Below are 20,787 nucleotides of genomic sequence, written 5' to 3'. Positions count from 1 at the left end.
GTATGCCTCTGCTTCTAAATGTGGTTTCCTCAAGCAACTGTTTTGTCACTTAGGAAAGAAAACCATTAATTTCTCTTTCATACTTTCTAGGGCCCTGCACCACAATCTCTGCACTTAATGGATGGTGCAGAAATGCCACTGGGCAACAGGAAGAGTCTAAACAACAAGAGTACAACCACTCCTGAAGGAGTAGTCATAGTTCCCAACAGAAGAGGGACTGAACTAGGAACAGAACCATATACTTTTTTAAGCATGGGGGGAGAGAAGGTGTCATGTTTGTTGAATTTTCAGATACTATTGAAAATGCTTTTATATGTTGGGGTAGGGGTAAATCAAGCCCTTAGTGGTTTTTGTTTGTTTAGTCTTTAAAATTCCCAGTCCTTACTTTTTTCTTTCTGAATGTAATGGCTAGCCACAAGCAGCCGTTCCATCTCTAGTTCCTCCAGATCCCTCAGGGCTTCCTCATACATCACATACGCTCCTTGCTGGTCCTGGGTGTGGATGTAGCCCGCTTCTGTGCTGTAGTAGTCCTCCTGGTTCTCCACTTCTGAGAACTCCATGAATTGGACACCATGGACCTGAGGAAAGAAAGCCAAACTCAAAAGTTACTGGAAAAGGGAGAGCTATATTTTGCCAGCCCAAATGGACCAAGCAAAGCTGTCACCTGGAACTGGAGACATTCTGAATGTATAAAAATTTGTAGGCAGAAAAAATTTATTCAAAAAGAAAGTTGGGGGAGTGGGGGTTCCCGAGGTAGATAACTAGCTGATTAGTTTGTCAAGCTTCAGCCAGTCCCCAGCCTGCCCCAGGGAGTCCAGACCTCCTCCCAGCCCTGAGGCAGTACCCACCAAACTCCAGTTTACACCGCCTAACCATCACCCTGCCCTGAGGAGTCTGCCATCCAACCCCTGCCTGAAGAGATTAATCATGTCTCATCAGAAGAAAATGCAAAGGAATGCCCTGAGCTTGCAAGACATTTCTAATCCTTCCCTTTATCTACCCCAACCTCCTTCTTCTCTTCCAGACCTATTACTAGACTAAAATCACAACAAGCCCCCAAAGGTGAAGTACAAAGTGTGACCCTTGAGGAAGTATGTATATTCTAAAAGAACTGCATGACTTTTCCAATTTATATAGACAGAAATCAGGGGAATATGTGTAGGAATGGATAGTAAGGGTATGGGATAATGGAAGTAATATAAAGTTGGATCAGGCTGAATTAATTGATATGGGCCCACTAAGTAGAAATACTGGATTCAACGCCACGGCTTGAGAGGTTAGAAAGGGCTCTAACAGTTTGTTCCAGTTGCTGACTGAAGCATGGACCAAAAGATGGCTGACAATGTCTGAGGTCAAGATGAAGCCAGCTAGTAAGATAGGGAATTAAAAGATGGATCTGGAACCTGGCAGAGGGTCCACGTGGACATCAATAACCCCAAGATGGCTGCTGGAAGACCCTCCCCAAGATTCTGCCACTCAGAAGACTTCCTCCAGAAGCCAGGAGAAGTCCCAGATATTCCTCAAGGACTTTATCTTTGGGCCCTCCTGGGAGACTGATGGGAGAAATAAGCAATCAAACGGCGATCAGCTGGAACTTCTCCCCTTCCATTAGCAAAGGGGTGGGATAATTTACAGTTCAAAAAGCAGCGTTAGGCCTGAGTAAGCTCTCTCCCATGACTTCTCACCTGTGGACCCGTCCTGCCCTCTGTGCATTGTACCACTCTCGCTATTTTTCCTCTGCCATGTGGCCATGCAAGTAAACCTGGGGAGTTATAACCTAAAATGGGGAATCGTAGTCTGTAAACCAGCCTGCTTTATCACTTTTCAACCCCTTCCTCTCTCCCTGGGACCCCTGATCTGTTATTTTCTCCCATTTCTCTTCCCTTCCTATCTGAATAAATTACTGACCTAACTCACCTGACATGCTTTTGAAATTCATTTCTGCAGCATAGTCAAAGAACCTAGATAAAATCTGGTAACAAAGACTCCTCATTTACCCAGTATACAGTAGAAGTGGGAATTCAAAATCTTAGAGAGACTGGGATGCTAGAATGGATTTACCATTTAAGACCTGCCCAACCACCCCAGGAATTTCCAGGCGACACACCTTTAACCAGGATTGTGAGGAATAAATTTGTAAGACTAACTCCATCTTCTCTGAAGAGCACTGTGGTTGCTTTTCTCTGTAGTCCAGATACTACTGTGGAAACTGCTGTCATGGAACTAGAACAGTTAAACATTATGGGGATCATGGGATCTCAGGATGGTAGAAGCCAAGTATCAGCAGTTAATCACCAAAGTCAAGGGGGCTTGGCTTCTGCAATGAAAGGCACACTCAAGGCAGCAAAGAAAAGAGTCTGAGTCCCATAGAGCTAATAGATCATGGGGTACCTATAAGTGAAATTCATGGGCAGTCTACTAAATTCCTACTTGATCTGTGTAAGAGAAGAATTCTAGGTCAAGTGAACAAAACCTTAACTTGAACTACAGACACAGAGAATCACATTCCCTTAATCAATTCCCAGACGTGAGACAGTTTACAGACCCAGAGCCCCTTGAATGAGGAGAAGACCAGGTTCCCTTGGGGAAGGATTCTATTACACTGCCAAAAATTTATACTGGTAATCTTCTTTCCAGCTTTCCCTAAAGAGACCTATGGCCTTTTACCAGAGTAACTGTGCACTGAGGAAAATGAAATGATCAGACATTTTGGGGATTATTAGACATTGGCTCAGAAGTGACATTATTTCAGGAGACCCAAAATTTTATTGTCGTCCACCAATTAGAGTAGGGGCTTATGATGGTCAGGTAATTGATGGTGTTTTAGCTCAGGTCCAAATCACAGTGGGTCCGGTGGGTCCCCAGACCCATTTGGTGGTTATTTCCCCAGTTCCAAAATGCATAATTGGAATAGACATACTTAGTAACTGGCAGAATCTCCACATTGGATCTCTGACTTGTATAGTGAGAGCTATTATGGTAGGAAAGACCAAGTGGAAGCCACTGGAACTGCCCCTACCTAGAAAAATAGTAAATCAAAAGCAATATTGGTTTCCTGGAGGGATTGCAGAGGTCAATGCCACCATCAAGGATTTGAAGGATGCAGGGGTGGTGATTCCTACCACATCCCCATTCAACTCTCCTATTTGGCCTGTGAAGAAAACAGGTGGTCATGGAGCCTAGAGTGATTACAACTGAAAATGGGAGGATGGCAGCCAGCATCCATGTGGAATCTGAGCCTCCTCTTGACATAGAGGTGCAATGGACACAACCAATCCAATGTCCACATAGAAGAGGTGGCATTGGATTGGGAAAAGTGGACATGGTGGACGATGGGTATGGGGAAGGGCAGGAAGAGATGAGAGGTGGGGGCGTATTTGGGACATGGAGCTGCCCTGGATGGCGCCTCGGGGGTGATCACCGGACATCGTGGATCCTCACAGGGCCCACTGGATGGAATGGAGGAGAGTATGGGCCATGATGCGGACCATTGTCTATGAGGTGCAGAGGTGCCCAAAGATGTATTTACCAAATCCAATGGATGTGTCATGATGATGGGAACGAGTGTTGTTGGGGGGGGAGAGGGGGGGTGGGGGGGTGGGGTTGAATGGGACCTCACATATATATTTTTAATGTAATATTATTACAAAGTCAATAAAAATAAAAAAATAAAAATAAAAACAAAAAAAAACAAAAACAAACAAACAAACAAAAAAAAAACCAAAAGAAAACAGGTGGATCTTGGAGGATGACCATAGATTCTCATAAACTTAACCAGGTGGTAACTCCAATCACAGCCACTGTCCCAGATGTGGCATCATTGCTTGAGCAAATCAACACATACCCTGGTACCTGGTATGCAGCTATTGATCTGGCAAATGCTTTTTTCTAATTGCCATTTTAAGGATCACCAGAAACAGTTTGCTTTTAGCTGGCAAGTCCAATAACATACCTTCACTGTCTGGCCTCAGGGGCTTATCAATTCTCCAGCCTTATTTCATAATATTGTCTGCAGGGAGCTTGATCATCTCTCCCTCCCATAAGACATCACACTGGTCCAGTTTATTGGTGATACCGTGTTAATTGGACCTAGTGAGCAAGAAGTAGCAATGACTCTAGATTTATTGGTAAGGTATTTACATGAGAGAGGATGGGAGATAAATCCAACAAAAATACAGGGACCTTCCACTTTGGTGAAATTTCTACATGTCCAGTGGTGTGGGGCATGTCAAGATATCCCTTCTAAAGTGAAAGATAAGCTGTTGCATCTGGCCCCTCCTACAACCTAAAAAGAGACACAACACTTAGTTGGACTCTTCAGATTTTGGAGATAACACATTCCTCATTTCGGTATGCTACTCCAGCCCATTTATCAAGTGACCAGAAAGGCTGCTAGTATTGAATGGGGAACAAAAGGAGGCTATGTGACAGGTCCAGGCTGCTGTGCAAGCTGCACTGCCACTTGGGCCTTATGATCCAGCAGATTGAATGGTGCTGAAAATGTCAGTGGGAAATAGAAATGCCATCTGGAGTCTTAGGCAGGCCCCTGTAGGAGAATCACAACACAGACCCTTAGGATTTTGGAGCAAAGCCCTGCCATCCTCTGCAGATAACTACTCTCCTTTTGAGAAACAGCTTTAGGCTTGCTACTGGGCCTTAATAGAGACTGAACACTTACCATGGGTCACCAATTTGCCAGGAGAACTGAGTTGCCTATCAGGAGTGGGTATTGTCTGACTCACCAAACCATAAAGTTGGGCATGCACAGCAGCACTCCATCATAAAGTGGAAGTAGTATATATGAATTGGGCTCAAGTGGGTCCTTAAGTCAAAGTTAGGTACATGAGAAGTGGCCCAAATGCCCATGGTCATCACTCCTGTTACGTTACCTTCTCTTTCCCAACCGACAGCTATGGCCTCTTGGGGAATTTCCTACAATCAGTTGACTGAGAAGGAGAAAACTCAGGCCTGGATTCAGATGGTTCTGCACGATATGCAGGTACCACCTGAAAGTGGACAGCTGCAGCACTGCACCCCCTTTCTGGAATGTCTCTGAAGGACAGTGGTGAGGGCAAATCTTCCCAGGGTACAGAACTTTGAGCAGTGCACATGGTTGTTCATTTTGCTTGGAAGAAGAAATGGCCAGAGGGGCATTTGTACACTGATTGATGGACTGTTGCCAATGGTTTTGCTGGATAGTCAGGAACTTGGAAGAAATATGATTGAAAAATTGGTAACAAAGAGGTCTGGGGAAGAGATATATAAATAGACCTTTCTGAGTGGACAAAAAACATGAAAGTAATTATTTCCCACATGAATGCTCACCAGAGGGTGACTTTAAGAGAGGAAGATTTAAATTATCATGTGAATAAATGATATGACTAGCCCTTAGCCTCTTTGCCCAGCTACTCCTGTCATTGCCCAATAGGCTCATGAACAAAGTGCCCATGGTGGTAGGGATGGAGGTTATGCATGGGCTCAGCAACTTGGACTTCCCCTCACTAAGGCTGACTTGTCTACAGCCACTGCTGAATGCCCAATCTGCCAGCAGCAGAGACCCACACTCAACACCCAATATGACACCATTCCCCAAGGTGTTCAGCCTGCTTCCTAGTGGCAGGTTGATTACATAGGACCACTTCCATCATGGAAAGGTCAGCAATTTGTTCTAATTGGAATAGATAAATACTCCAGATATGGACTTACCTTCCTTGCACTCAATGCTTCTTCCAAAACTACTATCTGTGTGTGGACTTACCAAATGTCTTATCCACAGCCCTGGCATTCCACACAGCATTGCTTCTAATCTAGGACACCACTTCACAGCAAATGACATGTGGCAATGGGCACATGCTCATGGAATGCACTGGTCTTACCATGTTCCCTATCATTCTGAAGCAGCTGGATTGATAGAACCATGGAAAGACCTTTTGAAGACTCAAATACAGCAGCAACTAGGTGGCAATACCTTACAGGGCTGGGGCAATACTCTGCAGGAGGTTGTGTATGCTTTAGATCTGTCTCCATTCTTTGGTGCTGTTTCTCACATAGCCAGGATTCAGGGGTCCAGGAATCAAGGGATGGAAATGGGAGTGGCACCACTCATTATTACCCCCAGTGATCCACTAGGAAAATTTTTGCTTGCTGTCCCTCCAACCTTAAGCTCTGCTGGTCTACAGGCCTTAGTTCCAAAAGGAGTGCTGCCACCAGGGAACCAACAATGATTCCATTGAACTGGAAGTTAAGATTACCACCTGGGCACTTTGGGGTTCTCCTGCTTCTGAATCAACAGGCAAAGAAGGGAATTACTGTACTGACTGGGGTGATTGATCCTGACTATCAAGGGGAAATAGGACTGTAACTACATATTGGAGGTAAAGAAGAATTTGCCTGGAATACAGGAGATCCTCTAGGGCATCCCTTAGTAGTACCATGCCTTGTGATTAAAGTCAATGGAAAATTGCAACTATCTAACCCCAGCAGGACTAACAATGGCCCAGAATGTCCAGAAATGAAAGTTTGGGTCACCCCACCAGGCAAAGAACCACAGCCAGCTGAGGTGCTTGCTGAGGATAAAGAGAACATGGAATAGGGTAGTGGAAGAAGCTAGTGATAAATCCAAACTTCGACCATGTGAACAGTTACAGAAACAAGACTGTAATGGTTTTCCTTGCTTTGTTATGAGTGTGATTGTATATGTACCTAAAAATAATATCTTTGTTTTCTTCACTCTTTCCTTTAGTAAATGACATAAGTTGTATTAGTTTCATGTCACAGTATTTAAGGATGTCAAGTTTAAGAGTTAATATTATCCAAGGACTTGCATCCTATTCTGGAGGGAATTAGTACATTTCCAGTTGTATACAGGACAGTTGAATATTGTTAGGTGGAAAAACACATATGTGTGTGTGCGTATATATATATATATCTATATATTTGTTATTGTTTTTATTTATAAACTAAGAAGTATGGTTTAAGGTAATGTATATGGCTGCCAAGTTGACAAAAGATAGACTGTGATGGTTAGGGTCATGTATCAACTTGGCCAGGTAATGGTGCCCAGTTGTTTGATCAAGCTAGCATAGGGCTACCTTTGATACAAGACATTTAATGGACTTTATTTATTATTATTTTTTAGCATATGGTATTTTGATCCATAGCATTTTTTTTAAAAATTCCTCTCGCCTTCCCCCCCATTGTCTGCTCTGTGTCCATTCACTGTGTGTTCTTCTGCATCCACTTGTATTATCAGGCGGCACTGGGAATCTGCATCTCTTTTTTGTTGTGTCGTCTTGCCATGTCAGCTCTCCATGTGTGCAGCGCCACTCCTGGGTGAGCTGTACTTTTTCCACACGGGGTGGCTCTCCTTAAGGGGTGCACACCTTGTGTGTGGGGCACCCCTGCGCAGGGGCACCCCTGCATAGCATGGCACTCCTTGTGCATGGCCACACTGCGCGGGGGCCAGGTCACCACATGGGTCAGGAGGCTGTGGGGATCGAACCCTGGACCCTCCATATGGTAGATGGATGCTCTATCAGTTGAGCCACATCTGCTTCCATTAATGGACTTTAATCATTAGTTATTTGATTGCCCAGATGACTGATTATATCCACAGTCAACCAATGAGATTGCTGTCAGCAATGAGTGCTGTCTCATCCAATCAGTTGAAGGCCTTAAAAAAGGAAGTGATTTGAGCATTCAGAGAGAATTCCCAGCTCTATTTTGGACAGCCACCACCTCCTGGGAAGTCTTCAAGGACCTTCATCAGAGTCCCTGGTTTGCAGCCTGCCCTGTGAAATTTGGACTTGTGCATCCCCACTGTCGTGTGAGAGAATTTTATAAAATCTCATACTATTTACAGATATCTCTAGTTGGTTTTGTTTCCCTAGAGAACCCTGACTAATACACCACCCTATTATTAACACCTTGCATTAATGTGGTATATATAAATACTTCCTAAGTGCATCAGCACAGCCTCCTGTCCTAATAGAGTATTCCAATTCATAATTTTGTTTTTCTTAGATGGCCAAGGACCTGTTGCTGCCTAAGAATTATTATTCTAATAAGAATTTTCTTAATTTCAATCTTTTCCACTCTCCTCAAGCTCCTGAAGCCACTCCTTTCCCCATCCAGGCTCCCCTCACTCCCAGCAGAATACCTCTAGCTTCTGCCTCTCTGCCTCTTCTCTTCCTGCAAGGTGGAGGATGCTGCTGCTGCTTCCCTCCACTAAAGCCATAGCCTCTCCATGCTTTGGATCTCATTCCCTTTCTCAGAAAGGATCACTTCTCCTCTCAACTGGATACTTCCCAATTAAACTGAAACATGCTCCATGTCCCTCTGGTTTGAAAACATCCTCACACCTTGCCCCAGGTCTCACCCTCTCTCTCTCCTCTTCCATGGTGGAACATCCCAAAGCTATCTATACTCACTGTCTCCATTTCCTCTCTTCCTACTCACTCCTCAACTCATTCCCATCTGGTCCTTGGCTCCACCAAGCCACCAAGACCAATTTTGCTAAGACCACCAAAGGCATTTCCTCTATATCTAACAGACTTTTGTAGTCAACTTACCTAATCTAGCAGTAGTATCTGACCAAGTTTAGTACATCCTGCTTTTTGATTCATAGTCTTCTCAGGATTTCTGGGACTCCACACTCTCCTTGATCCTACCTAACTTTATAGCCAGCCCTTCTCTGATGACTTCAGGTACATTTTTCCCAGTCATTCCATTAAAAGATGACAACACTCAAACCCCAGTCCTAAGACCTCATGTTTTCTTCCTACATTCTTTCCCCAGGAGCTCGCATACACGTTCACAGCTGAGATGACCATCTTTAGGCCACCAGCTCAGACGTGTATCTCCATTCCAGACCTTCTTGACCTCCAGACCCATTTATCCAATGACCTATTTGACATCTCTTCCTGGAGGTCTCAAAGACTCCTCAAGTTTAACATTTTCAAATCATGTGAACTCCCACAAACCTAATCTATCTCCAGCTTCCCAGTTTTAGTAAATAGCACCACCACCTGTCCACTTCCTCTAGCATTAATCATTCTTGACCTTCCCCTTTGTCTCACCCCACATGTCCAATCCATCTCCAAGTCCTATTGAGTTTATTTCCTTTCTCTCAAATCCATCCACTTCTTTCCATCTTCACCACCTACCACCCTAGTGTAAGCTATAATTGTCTTTCATTCGGGCTAGACTGGGAGCTGCAAAACTGGTCTAGTCTCTTAACTGGTCTATCCATGTCCTCTCTGGCTTGGACTTGCCTTTCCCTCCTATTCATTTTCCTCACTGCTGGCAGAGAATCTTTTAGAAATGCAGTTCTGATTTTATAATGCTCCCTTCTCTTAATTCCCTTAAAAGCCTTCCCATTGCTCACAAAATAAAAGCAAAATTCCTTAAAAAGGCCTACATGATCTGGCCCCTGTCTGTCTCTCTAGGGCAGTGATTATCAAAGGAGAGTGATTCCCTCAACCCTGTACCTCCCCCAGAGGACATAATAACTGGCATCTAGTGCGTAGAGACCAGAGATGCTGCTAAACATCCTATAATGTACAAGACAGCCCAGACAACAAAGAGCTCTCAGACTGCAATTGCCAGTAGTGCTGTGATTGAGAAACCCTGGGCTAGTTCCACTTTGCATTACTTTCTGCTTAGATTGCTGTGTTCATGTCTTCTTTTGGTTCCTTGTGGGTTCTATGCTCCCTCTGGCCACAAGTCCTTTGCACACGCTGCTCTCTCTCTGGAATGGTCTCCCTCTCTTTGCCTAGTTAAGGCCTCATCTTCCTATCTCAGCTTAATCATCATGCCTTCCTCTTCACCAATTATCTCTCTTTTGAAGCACTCACTGCAATTGCTGTTTTACATTTATTTGTGTCATTATTGACCAATATTTGTCTCACCACTGGATTGTAAGTACTGTGAGGGTAAAGAGCATATCTATTTTATTCAGCATTGTATACCTTTTGCTTAGCACAGGGTCTAACACATAGTAGGTGCTTAGAATATATCTGTTAAATAAAAGTGAACAAATGGATGAGTGTTTTTTTCGTATATTTTGCTACATAGATTTAAGTCTATGATTTTATAATCCCTATCTGTACTTTTAACATATAATAGTCAGAAATCTTGTGTATTATTTTCCTAAGTTCTGATCTCATGTCACCACAGCCTAATACATGCATTCTCCATAGGGGTGATAATATTCATGGTGGAAAGTGGTTCTTGGATAGCAAAAAAACCACTCTTATTCTTTTTATGTATATACCACAGATATACACAATGTACACAAACAGATATATGGTATATCCTTGGCATTAACATTTCTCTGGAGGAGGGGAAATTGGAAAAAAGTTTTAAAAGACACCTTGTTGGGGGTGGTGATAATGAAAAAAAGGAAAAAAAAGGACACAGATTCCTGGTGCTGCTGACAAGAATGCGAACAGACCCAGAAGAACATACAGTGAATGGACACAGATAGCAGAAAGGATAACCAAAAGAGTTAAAAGACAAAAATAAGATATGACATATGAAAACCAAAGAATAAAATGGAGGAAGTAAATAGTGCATTTACAGTAATATCATTGAATGTGAATGGATTAAACTCCCCAATAAAAAGTTACAGGCTGACAGAATGGATAAAAAAACATGAGCCATCCATATGCTGCTTACAAGAAACTCAACTTAGGCCCAGGGATACAAACCGGCTGAAAGTGAAAGGATGGAAAAAGATACTCTATGTGACTAGTAATCAGAAAAGAGCAGGGGCAACTATACAAATATCAGACAAAACAGACTTTAAATGCAAAACAGTTATAAGAGATACATAAGGCTATTATATATTAATAAAAGGGAAATCCACCAGGAAGACATAACAGTCATAAGTATCTATGCACCTAACCAGGGTGCTCCAAAATACATGAGACAAAATCTGGCAAAACTGAAGGGAGAAATAGACATCTCTACGATAATTGTTGGATAGAACAACTAGACAGAAGATCAACAAGGAAACAGAGAACTTGCACAATATGATAAACGAGTTAGACCTAACAGACATATGTAGAACACTGCATCCAAACTCAGCAGATTATACATTCTTCTCAAGTGCCCATGGATCTTTCTCCAGGATAGACTTCCTGGTTAGACCACATGTTAGGGCACAATGTAGCTCTCAAAAAATATAAAAAGATTGAAATTATACAAAGCACCTTCTCTGATCATAATGGAATGAAAACTGGAAATCAGTAATAGACAGGAAAAAAAGTATATCACTCCTAAATAATCATTGGGTCAAAGAAGAAATTGCAAGTGAAATCAATATATATATTGATAAAAATGAAAACAAGAACACAACTTATCAAAACTTATGGGATTACAGTGAAGGCAGTCTTGAGAGGGAAATTTATAGCCCTAAATACCTAGATTAAAAAAGAAGAAAGAGCTAAACTCAAAGATTTAACAGAACAACTAGAGAAACTATAAAAAGAACAGCAAACCAATCCCAAAGCAAGCAAAAGGAAAGAAATAATAAAGATTAGAGCATAAATAAATGAAACTGAGAACAAAAACAAAAAACAATAGAGAAAATCAACAAAACCAAAACCTTGTTCTTTGAGAAGATTAATAAAATTGACAAATCCCTAGCTAGACTAACAAAGAAAAACCAGAGAAGATGCAAATAAGTAAAATCAGAAATGAAAGGGAGTAAGTTACAACTGACCCCATAGAAATGAAAAGAATCATAAGAGGATATTATGAGAAACTGTATGCCAACAAATTGGACAACCCAGATGAAACAGATAAATTCCTAGAAATGCCCAACCAGCCTACAGTGACGCTACAAGAAATACAATAACTTAACAAACCAATCACATTTAAGGAGATTGAATCCATCATCAAAAGAAATGTCAGCAAAGAAATGTCCAGGACCAGATGATTTCACAGGTGAATTCTACTAAGCATTTTGAAAACAATTAATACCAATCCTGTTTAAACTCTTCCAAAAATGGAAGAGAAGGGAAAATTACCCAAAATAATATATGAAGCCAACATCACCCTAATACCAAAGCCAGATAAAGATCCTATAAGAAAAGAAAATTACAGACCAATGCAAAAATTCTCAACAAAATAGTTGCATATCAAATTCAACAGCATGTCAAAAGACTTATACATAACAACCAAGTGGGATTTATTCCTGGCATGCAAGTCTGGTTCAACATAAGAAAATCAATCAATGTAATACGCCACATTAACAAACTGAAGGAAAAAAAAAACACATGATCACCTCAATCTACGCAGAAAAGGCATTCAACAAAATCCAGCATTCTTTTTCTGATAAAAACACTTCAAAAGATAGGAATAGAAGGGAAAATCCTAAATATGATAAAAAACATATATGAAAAACCCACAGCCAACACATATCCAATGGGGAAAGGTTAAAAGCTTTCCCTCTAAGATCGGGAACAAAACAAGGATGACCACTATCACCATTGTTACTCAATATTGTACTAGAAGTTCTAATTGCTAGGGCAATTAGACAAGAAAAAAAAATTTAAAGGCATCCAAATAGGAAAAGAGGAAATAAAACTCTCACTGTTTGCAGATGACATGATCCTGTACTTAGAAAATTCTGAAGTATCATGACAAAGCTACTTGAGCTAATAAATGAGTTCAGCAAAGCGGCAGGATACAAGATCAACATGCAAAAATCGGTAATGTTTTTGTATACTGGTATTGAACAATCTGAGGGGGAAATCAGGGGAAAAATTCCTTTTTCAATAGCAACAAAAAGACTCAAATACCTAGGAATTAATTTAGCCAAAGAAGTACAGGACCTATATGCAGAAAACTACAAAATAAGACTAAAAGAATTTTTAAAAGACCTAAACAAATGGAAAGACATTCTGTGTTCATGGATTGGAAGAATAAATATTGTGAAGTTGTCAATTTTACCCAACTGATTTATAGATTCAATGCAATACCAAAATCCCAACAGCTTACTTTACAGAATTAGAAAAGGCAATACCAAATTCACTTGGAAGGGAAAGTGCACCCGAATAGCCAAAAGCATTCCAGAAAGGAAGAGCTACATAGGAGGAATTTCACTGCCTGACCTTGAAGCATATTAAAAAGGTACAGTGGTCAAAACAGCATGGTACTGGCATAAAGATAGACACATCAATCAATGGAACAGAATTAGAACCCAGAAATAAACCTTCACCTATACAGTGAGCTGGTTTTTGACAAACCTACCAAATCAATGTTAATGGGACAAAACAGTCTTCAAAAAATGGTGCTGGGACAACTGGATATCTATAAACAAAAGAATGAAAGAGGATGCCTTCCTCACTCCCTATACAAGAATCAACTAAAAATGGATCAAAGACCTAAATATAAAAGTCAGGACCATAAAACTACTAGAAGAAAACGTATGGAAACCTCTTCAAGACCTTGAAGTAGGTGGTGGTTTCTTGGACCTTATACCCAAATCATGCCCAACAAAAGAAGAAATAGATAAATGGGACCTCCTCAAACTTAAACACTTTTGTACCTCCCAGGACTTTGTCAAAAGGGTGAAAAGGCAGCCCACTCAATGGGAGAAAATATTTGGAAATGACATGTTAGATAAGGATTTAATATCCAGGATATATAAAGAGATGTTACAACTCAATAAGAAGACAAACATCCCAATTTAAAAATAGGCAAAAGACTTGAATAGACATTTGTCCAAAGAAGAAATACAAATGGCAAAAAAACACATGAAGAAATGTTCAACACCACTAATGATTAGGGAAATGCAAATCAAAACTACAGTGAGATATCATTTCGCACCTATCAGAATGGCCTCTGTTAAAAACACAGAGAACTGCAAGTGTTGGAGAGGATGTGGATAGGAACACTATTCCCTGTTGGTGGGAATGCAGAATGGTATAGCCATGTGGAGGACTGTTTGGCAGTTCCTAAAGTTGAATATAGATTTGTTACATGACCCTGCAATACCACTACTGGATATATACCCAGAAGAACTGAAAGCAGTGACACAAACAGAAATCTGCACACCGATTTTCATAGTGACATTATTCATGATTGCCAAAAGTTGAAAACAACCCAGATGTCCATCAACAGATGAATGGATAAACAAACTGTGGTATATTCACATGATGGAATATTATGCAGCTGTAAGAGGAAAGGAAGTCATGAAGAATATGACAACATGGATGAACCTGGAGGACATTATGTTGAACAAAGCAAGCCAGACACAAAAGGACAAATACTGTATGACTGTGTTACTATGAACCAAATATATTATGTAACATATTGTATATATGATTTTAAAAAATAATATGTATCCAGTACATTTAAATGAGAAACATATGTTTTTATTCAACTTTGGTTTCTTTTTAGTTTCTCATAGTTTATATTTTCAATTATTAAATGTACAAACTAAAGTTAAAAAAACAAACAAAAAAGAAAATTTAAGTTATCTTTTCCTCCTTACCTGTAGAGTATAATGTTATCATAGCCAATTGTTCTGCATTTAAAAGCATGATATACTTTGCAAAGCACTTTCATGTTTATTTTCTTTTTGTCATCTCATAACCATGTTATAGGCACAGCCTTTCTTTCATCTAATAAGCATTTGTTGAATACCTACAATGCGAAAGATATATTCCCAACTCTCTACTTCTTTTTTCCACTTGAATATCTAGAAGCATCTCAGACTTTCCATGTCTTAAACTCAGATCCTGATCTTCCCAACAAACCTGCTCCATCCATATCTCAGCTGATGACACTCCCAAACTTACAGGTACTCAGGCCAAAACTTTGGAGTCAAGCTTGACTTCTCTCTTTCTCTCACATTCCCCATCCCATTTGTCAGAAAATCATGCTGGTTGTACTAACTATATCAAAAATCTCACCACTTCACTCCATGCTGTCTTCTCAAGCACCTGCTCTCTAGTGCGATCAGTGCGATCGCCTCCTAACTAGTGTCCTTCCTTTCAGCCCTTGAGCACCTTCAGTCTGTTCCCAATTCAGTGGCTTGAGTGTTAAAATTTAAGTCAGATCACATCAGTCTTCAGCTCAAAGCTCATTCAGATTCAAAGCCAAAGTCCTGGCAATGGGCTACAAGATCCTGCATAACCTGCTTTCCATCTTCCTGACCTCGTTTGCTATTGTTTTCTCCCTCGTTCACTCTGTCGCTGCCACATTGAACTCCTAGCTGTTCCTGCAACACTGCTAGGCCTCTGAGCCTTTGCATTGGCTCCCCCTTCTGCCTGGTACTCTTCTCCCATAAAGTCACATGGTTTGCTTTCATATTTCCTTTACTTCTTTACTCAAATATTACCTTCTCAGTAAGGCCTTCCCTGATCACCCTGCTTATAACTGTAACATCCCACACCGCTGCCAGCACTCTCCAGCCCCCTTTCCTACTTCAGTTTTCTCCATAGCACCTGTTACCATCTTTACTAATCCAGAAAGGCTAGGTTATTCTGTGATTAACAATCCCAGATCTCTGGCCTAACATCAAAAGATACTTTGACTTATGCAGAGCCTCCTGCAGAACCAGGACACTGTGTTCCAGTATGACCCAAGGACCTCATCATGTGCCTTCCACTGCTTGCAGCAGGAGAAAGGCTTGGAGCAGATTCTTCCCTAGACTTCAGAGGGAGACTTGAGCTCATACTTCTAGCCTCCATGCGAGACAATGTGTTTTTGTTATTTCGAGGCATCCAGTTTGTAGTACTTTGCTACAGCTGTCCTAAGAGACTAAGACACCTCATTAGACACTTCTCTGATATCGGGTAAACCCAGTGGTCTTGCTCACCGCAGCCTCGGCCCAACAGATTAGCCTCCGGGCCTCCCATCCCCTGCACAGGGAAGAATCACACAGCCAGTCAGGTCTGGCTATTCTGGTGTAAAGGCTGACAAGTCCACACCCATGGTGTACAGCTAAACACAAGGTCTTATAAGGCCTACGAAGGCCATTTCCTTAAGTTTCTCACACCAAAGTAGTAGCGGCTGGTAGCTTCTAAGGGTCCTGATATCCTATCATCTGTGAGAGCACAGGAAAGGAAATAGAGGATTAGCCTTGAGAAACTCCTCATACAATGGAGAGGGACAGGATTTGTCTCCCCTTCCCGCACCCTTTGTTTTCATACTCCCCACCCCACCCCCAGACAAACTGGGAGAGAGGTCTTTGGCAAGGAAGATTTTTAACATTATGTTAGCATAAATAGCACACCACAGCTGTGGCATGATCCAGGATCAATATTAGCAAGAGAAAATATTTGTTTTATAGGTGTATTTGCTTTAGAAGCATCTTAACCTTCTTCTCTAGCTCCACTGAGAGGCAAACTAACTGGACTTGAGGAGGGGCTAGAATCAAGGGAAGAGGGTAGAAGAGAAACAGAAGATCTGCGGAGACAGTGAAATCTGGGTATGGTGAGGGGATATGAGATGGTAATGGGCGCTTGTTAGGGAAGGAGACCAAAAAGGAGAAGGGCCTCCTGGGTACTGAGTGAAGGCTGGACTTCAGGTGACTCAATAGGAAAAACAAGAAAATGGTTTCATTTTAGAGCAATACTGTTCAACATAGTAGCCTTTAGCTACAAGTGGCTATTAAGCACTTGAAATGAGGCTAGTCCAAATTGAGATGTACTATAAGTATAAAAGAGACACCAGATTTTGAACTTAGTATTAAAAAAGTAAAACATCTCATCATTGATTTTTATGAGGATTGTAATTTGACATGATAATTTTTAGATATACTGAGTTGAATATATTATTAAAACTAATTTCACATATTCCTTTTTTAATGTGGCTGGAAGTGATATGGGCTGTGTTTCTTCATTAAATAACCTGGGCTGTGTGTGTAAGCTAAATGTGTTAATTCAAGCTTACCTGGAGACTATGTGTTAATTCAAAACCCATCTAATACTCAGATAAAACTCTTGAAACTCTAAGAAACTTGTTGTACAGGGAAAAAAAATTTTTTTTAAGCAATAACAATTTCAACTTATTTGGCTTAAGTGTTGTCTCTTTGGTTTGTAAAATACCAGGTTAATAGGTTAGCATTGTATGTATTAGATCTTTAAAATAATAAAGGCTGTAAATTCATGTTTAATAAAATTAAGTAAAAAAAGTGTAAACCTGTCCTCTCCTAAATGCATAAATTAAAATCCTTTGGTTGCCAATTATAATCTAAGGCAAATTAACCAGTCTATACAATTGTGTTTAAGTATAAAAAATTTGTAAAAGCATCTTCCAAATTAAAGCATTTAAATGGCTAATTCTAAAAAGTCATTATTAATTAAAAATCTAAATAAGTATTAATAGCAAAAAATAACTTCGTAACAATAAAACCTGTCTAAAAGTCACCTCAATGTGCATATTCAAGTGGTGGTAGTAAAAAGTTACCGTGATTACATGAGAAGTCTTCAGTTTTCATTTTAAAAATAGAAAACAATGATTTTTTTCATCTACTGCTAAAATAAAATACCTGTGTAATTAACATTGTCATGGTAAAAAAATATAAAAATAAAAAGCAAAGTACTAAAAGTTCATTTAATATATAACATATTGCATTAAAAGTGTTTAAATAAATAAATAAATATATATATATATATATATATATATAAAGCAAGAGATAAACTTCAACATTGTCAAAATCTCTTGTGCATTCAAACCAGGTGTCCAATACACTGCAGGGTACTTCTCCATGTTGATTATTGACTAGTTTGGTCACTGACCCCTAAAACAATAGAAGTATCTACTACATCTCTGGTCAGGCTCCTGAAGTGGATGGAAACTACTTTGCAGTTTCAAATTCCTGGAACAGCCAACAGTGGCTAAGTAGAACCAAATGTACAATAGATATCATCTCTGAACTGGCACTGTTTCATAGTGCCAGAGAGTGCTATGCCCCAGGCCAGTAAGATCTACTCCCTGGTTTCTCTCTAGAATCAATAGTGCTGCAGCTTCTATGAAGAACATATGAAGTGGAGCAGTAAATACCAGAATACTGTAATTAGAACTTAAACACAATTGGCACTGTAGCTTGCTCCCATGGAAAAAGAACCTGTATAGTATTGCAAACCTGAAGCTTAAAGCTATTAATTGCAGCTCAAGAAAAACTTATACATTAAGTAATACACTAATTAGTATTAAGTACTGTGCCTATATCCTTTTCTAGATATATGTCTGATAACTATGGTAATGCTTCTAGTAAATCATATACAGAAAAATACTGAGCCTGTTAAAAGTCTTGACCAACTTCATTTTCTGAATAGTTAATAAACACATCTATAAAATAAAAACATGGCCACCTTGCCTGAAAGCAATGGGGTCAAAAACTTTTAATTAAAATGTCACCAAATTAACTTAGGAGCAACCTCTCACATCCTTCTCCCCACACTAGGTGAAGGATGTGCTTGAACCCAGGACCACCAGTGGCTTACAGGTAGTTGGTTAATTAATACCAGGCTCAATTACTAAAAACCCCCAAGGTGCAAATAAGAGTATATCAAACTCTCAACCCAGGTGTCCCTCCTACCCCTTATTCCAGCACCTGTACTAGTACCTAAAGTTCCACAGTGTACCCAGGGTAAACAAACCAGGGAAGCTAGCTTGAGGTTCACTCTAAAAACTAATGGGTAGCTTATTAAAAATGTTCAAATCTACCTGCCAGGAGCAGTGCAATAAAAACTCCTTCCCGAACTTCACCAAGGCTCTCATCTGGGGGAAAATGCCCTAACCAGCTTAACCAAATGTGTTTACAAAAAAACAAAGCCTGTCAACTTTGGAAAAAGTATCCCAGTTGTACCATGTTGAGTTGGCATTGTACAGAAATTAACAGCCATATTGGTCTAGAAACGTTAAATTTAATTTTTTTCCCATTTGTACAGGGGTAACGCACTGTATTAAATATGTAAGGTCTTATCTACATGGGTTTGATTACAGAAACTAATAAAGTATTCTCTAAATTAAAAAAAAAAAAAAACAAAGCCTGGCAAAAACAGTCAAAAAAATGTATCAGGAGTTACTCAATTAAAGCCAAAATATGAAAACTTTACACTGTAGCTATAATCACTCCCACAGCTTTTAAAGCTAAGGAAATGTCCAGCTTTGTGTACTAATCCTGAATGAAGTCAGCTACCCAAGAGTACCAGTTCACCAGAAGCACCTGATGAAACACACAAGTGCTGGTCATTGGACAGCCTGGAATGTGTCTTTAAAAAACAAAGCTAAGTAATGTTTATGTTAAAATCAACTGTTTCCTTTAACTCTAGCCCAAATGCCTATTGCTAGAAAACAACCAGACTTCCCTTTAAAAACCTTGCTTCTTTTGATCTCCTTTGGCTTAATTGAAAAGAGAAATACCTCTTCTCATTTCTGTCCTCTATCATAAAAACTAATATTAACGTTTTATGCCTAGTCCTGTTGTCTATTACAATTTCTCTCTGGGGTTAACCAACAGCATAAAATAACTTAAAAAAAAATATATATATATATATATATATACTGTTCCCCACCAATTTTTAAAAGGTGCCATCTTTGCAGGCACCTAACCTTTTCTACTTCTATGATCTAGTGTCCTCTTAAAGGAACCATATATTTCCAAAATTCTAATTAAATTTGTTTCTTTCAGAATGAGCATCTTGTTAGGCATATGAAAACCTCATCCACCTTCATACAGAATGTCAGATCCATCTTCTTCCAGTAAAAATAAAATAACAGAGTTTTACACCTTGTCAGGTAGGGACTACAGCCCATGGCCAGCAGGAAGTAGCTACAGAAAAAAAGATCATCTCCCTTCAGCACCCCTTTAAGATTAAAGGTGTAAACTCTCTAAAGGGAAAATAAAGCAAGCTAATAAGATAGGAAATTAATAGATGGATCTGGAACCTGACAGAAAGTCCATGTGAACATTAGTAACCCCCAAGATGGCTGCTGGAAAACCCCCACCCCCAAGATTCTGCTATCCAGAACAAACACTTCTTCTGGGAACAAGAAAAAGCCCCGGATATTACCCAAAAACTCTCTTTAGGTCCTCACTGGGAAATTAATAGGTGGGGTAATCAAAACAACAAATAGCCACCCACCTCATAACTCCAACAATAGTGACGCCAAAGCTTAACAAGTTAAGCTGGCATCAAAGGGGGGGATGATACGGGCTGTGTGTTTCTTCATAAATAACCTGGGCTGTGTGTGTAAACTAAATGTGTTAATTAAGCTTACCTGAGAATATGTGTTAATTCAAAACCTATCTAATAATCAGATAAAACACATGAAACTCTAAGAAACTAACAAAAAGTCCTTTTGCATATAAGCACCATTTGACTCTACTCTCCTACATCCTCAGTATAAAAGGAACCCAAAAATCCTATTTGGTGCTTGGTTTTTATTAGGACAGGTGTCCACTGAGTCTAGCCGGTTGTAATAAAACTTCCTTCTCAGATTCTCACATCCTGGTCTTCAATTCCACATACATCCGACTTCTCTCTCTCCACAACAGTAGAAAATTTTAAATTATGTATGTGGCTTTCATGATATTTCTATTGGACAATGCTGCTTTAGACTGTGTATACAGGTGATCAGCTAATAGTAACAACTTATCCTCTTACAAACATGACAGACCAAGTCAGGGATTACACTAGGACAGAATATGAACTGTTTGGTACCTAAAAGATTTTAGCTTTCACATTTTGTCAATCTAGTATCTTTTATAATTCACAGTAAATCTCAACTCCAGGAACAAAGTAAAGATTTCTATAGATTAAG

General features: G+C 40.0%; 1 protein-coding gene across 4 annotated transcripts in view; it reads right to left on the bottom strand.

The window, feature by feature from the left end:
* The window catches only part of LOC101426333 (uncharacterized), a 166,541-nt gene that overhangs the window by 89,879 nt on the left and 55,875 nt on the right, over positions 1-20,787 (bottom strand). For all 4 annotated transcript variants that reach the window (XM_058307234.2, XM_012528997.4, XM_058307236.2 and 1 more), the window contains one exon: positions 386-578. In XM_058307234.2, coding sequence (XP_058163217.1) covers positions 386-578 — 193 coding nt within the window. The remainder of the gene's footprint in view (positions 1-385; positions 579-20,787) is intronic.

This window comes from Dasypus novemcinctus, chromosome 11 (assembly GCF_030445035.2).
Source record: "Dasypus novemcinctus isolate mDasNov1 chromosome 11, mDasNov1.1.hap2, whole genome shotgun sequence".
Taxonomy (NCBI): domain Eukaryota; kingdom Metazoa; phylum Chordata; class Mammalia; order Cingulata; family Dasypodidae; genus Dasypus; species Dasypus novemcinctus.
This window is presented reverse-complemented; position numbering and strand designations above follow the sequence as displayed.